The 1,553-nt window shown below is 49.9% G+C and overlaps 1 protein-coding gene across 1 annotated transcript; it reads right to left on the reverse strand.

Annotated features, from left to right (window-relative positions):
- Positions 1-192: 192 nt before the first annotated feature.
- On the reverse strand, positions 193-927 carry SARC_15859 (hypothetical protein; the record flags this gene model as incomplete). Its single annotated transcript, XM_014290029.1, has 1 exon — positions 193-927. A coding segment is annotated over one exon (735 nt), but the record flags the coding sequence as incomplete, so codon positions are not given.
- Positions 928-1,553: the final 626 nt, after the last annotated feature.

The following is a 1,553-nucleotide window of genomic DNA, read 5'->3' on the forward strand; positions in this document are numbered from 1 at the left end:
AGCCGGCGCCGTGTGGTGGTGACTAACATCGGCCCTGGGTCTGCAATTACGGACCCCACTTCTATCTAGCAATGTTTGGGATGCAGTCCTATATTGGCTAATACATAGTAGACACAAATCAGTCGTTCTCGAAACGGGCACCTCATCCACGGATTTGTTCGTTAGTACACTACACGTGTTTCTAAGGTGTACCTTGGTCCGAGTTGTACCCGCTATCTGGTAACCACGGTGTACGTTAACCCCGGTTGTATCTGCAATCGTACCGTGGCGACTGATATGAACCTGTTGGGTGCTTGGGACTTGGTCGTTAACATATGGGGCTTGGTTGGAACGGGTGGCAGCAACAGTAGTCGTCTCGCTACTCGACACCGCAATTCGGGTCGCCACGACAGGTGTATACGAGATGGTGCAATTAACGTTGTCGTCGTTATATAGTGCCTTGTTTACACTGTCTCTAGGAACCACTGTAGCATACTGCGCAACGATGGGGTTGGTGGGTGGTTGTACCGACTCACCGCTACCCGGCGAGTACTGAATCTTCAAAATAGCTGGACGCTTACGCTCAGGTGTGTGAACCAATTGCAAACAACCCGTTGGGTCTGCCTGCGTACTGCACCTATGCGATATCCCGGTGACGGGATTGAGGGTTGTATCACACACCTCGCACGCATACTCAAACAACTGTAGCATGTGCTTGGCAATCGGATTCGGGGCCAACTTAACCCGGCGCGCCCGGCAATTGGGGCATTGATTGCGTACCAGTTGTCCAACACAGTCCTCACATAACGTAAATGAACAGCACGTCGTCGTCGTTACGGTCTCTGATACTTGTACACATACACCACACGTAAATATCCGGTCACAGAGCTCGCTACCATTCACCAAGTAGTCAATTCCCGTGCGTGGGATTCCAGTACCAGCAATCATTCTAGCTGCCATCTATTTCATACTCGCTTGAGGGGCGTAGGAGTTAAACTAAACAGAATTCCCCCAAACGGTCTGTATATATAGGCCTCCCGATGGCAAAACATAACAGCGGTCGACGGTTCAACCATGATTGGTGGACCACCCCCCTCGACCATCACCCATTTTAGTATAAATATCGACCGCAATCGGTCATTATACTTCATACGTTCAATTGTATTACATGAAAAGTATACAAGTAAGTGTTAGGATTTAAAGTAAAATCATAATAAGATGTATACACCACCTGCCGCCACCGTGACCTATAATAAGGACCTGGATCTAAGCCCAGCCACTCTGGCTGCGGCGGTCGCCCAGATTAAGGATAGCGGTCGACGCTCGCCTTTACCCCTGTCTGTGGAAGTTGTCCGTACGCCTCCCCCCTGCACGCCTATCCGGACCTCTGATGTCACGAACCCGAGGAATGTGGTTAATCGGCTTAGACCGAAGATCATTAGCCAATTCACGAATGGATACAAGACTGTTCGTGTGTACCGCCACATGATTGTCAAGTTTTACAAAGGAGATGCCGATGTCGTTGCGTGTGCTAATCACGAGCACCAGATGGCCATGTTGTTTGCAAACCATCC

This window comes from Sphaeroforma arctica (assembly GCF_001186125.1).
Source record: "Sphaeroforma arctica JP610 unplaced genomic scaffold supercont1.6875, whole genome shotgun sequence".
Lineage (NCBI taxonomy): Eukaryota > Ichthyosporea > Ichthyophonida > Sphaeroforma > Sphaeroforma arctica.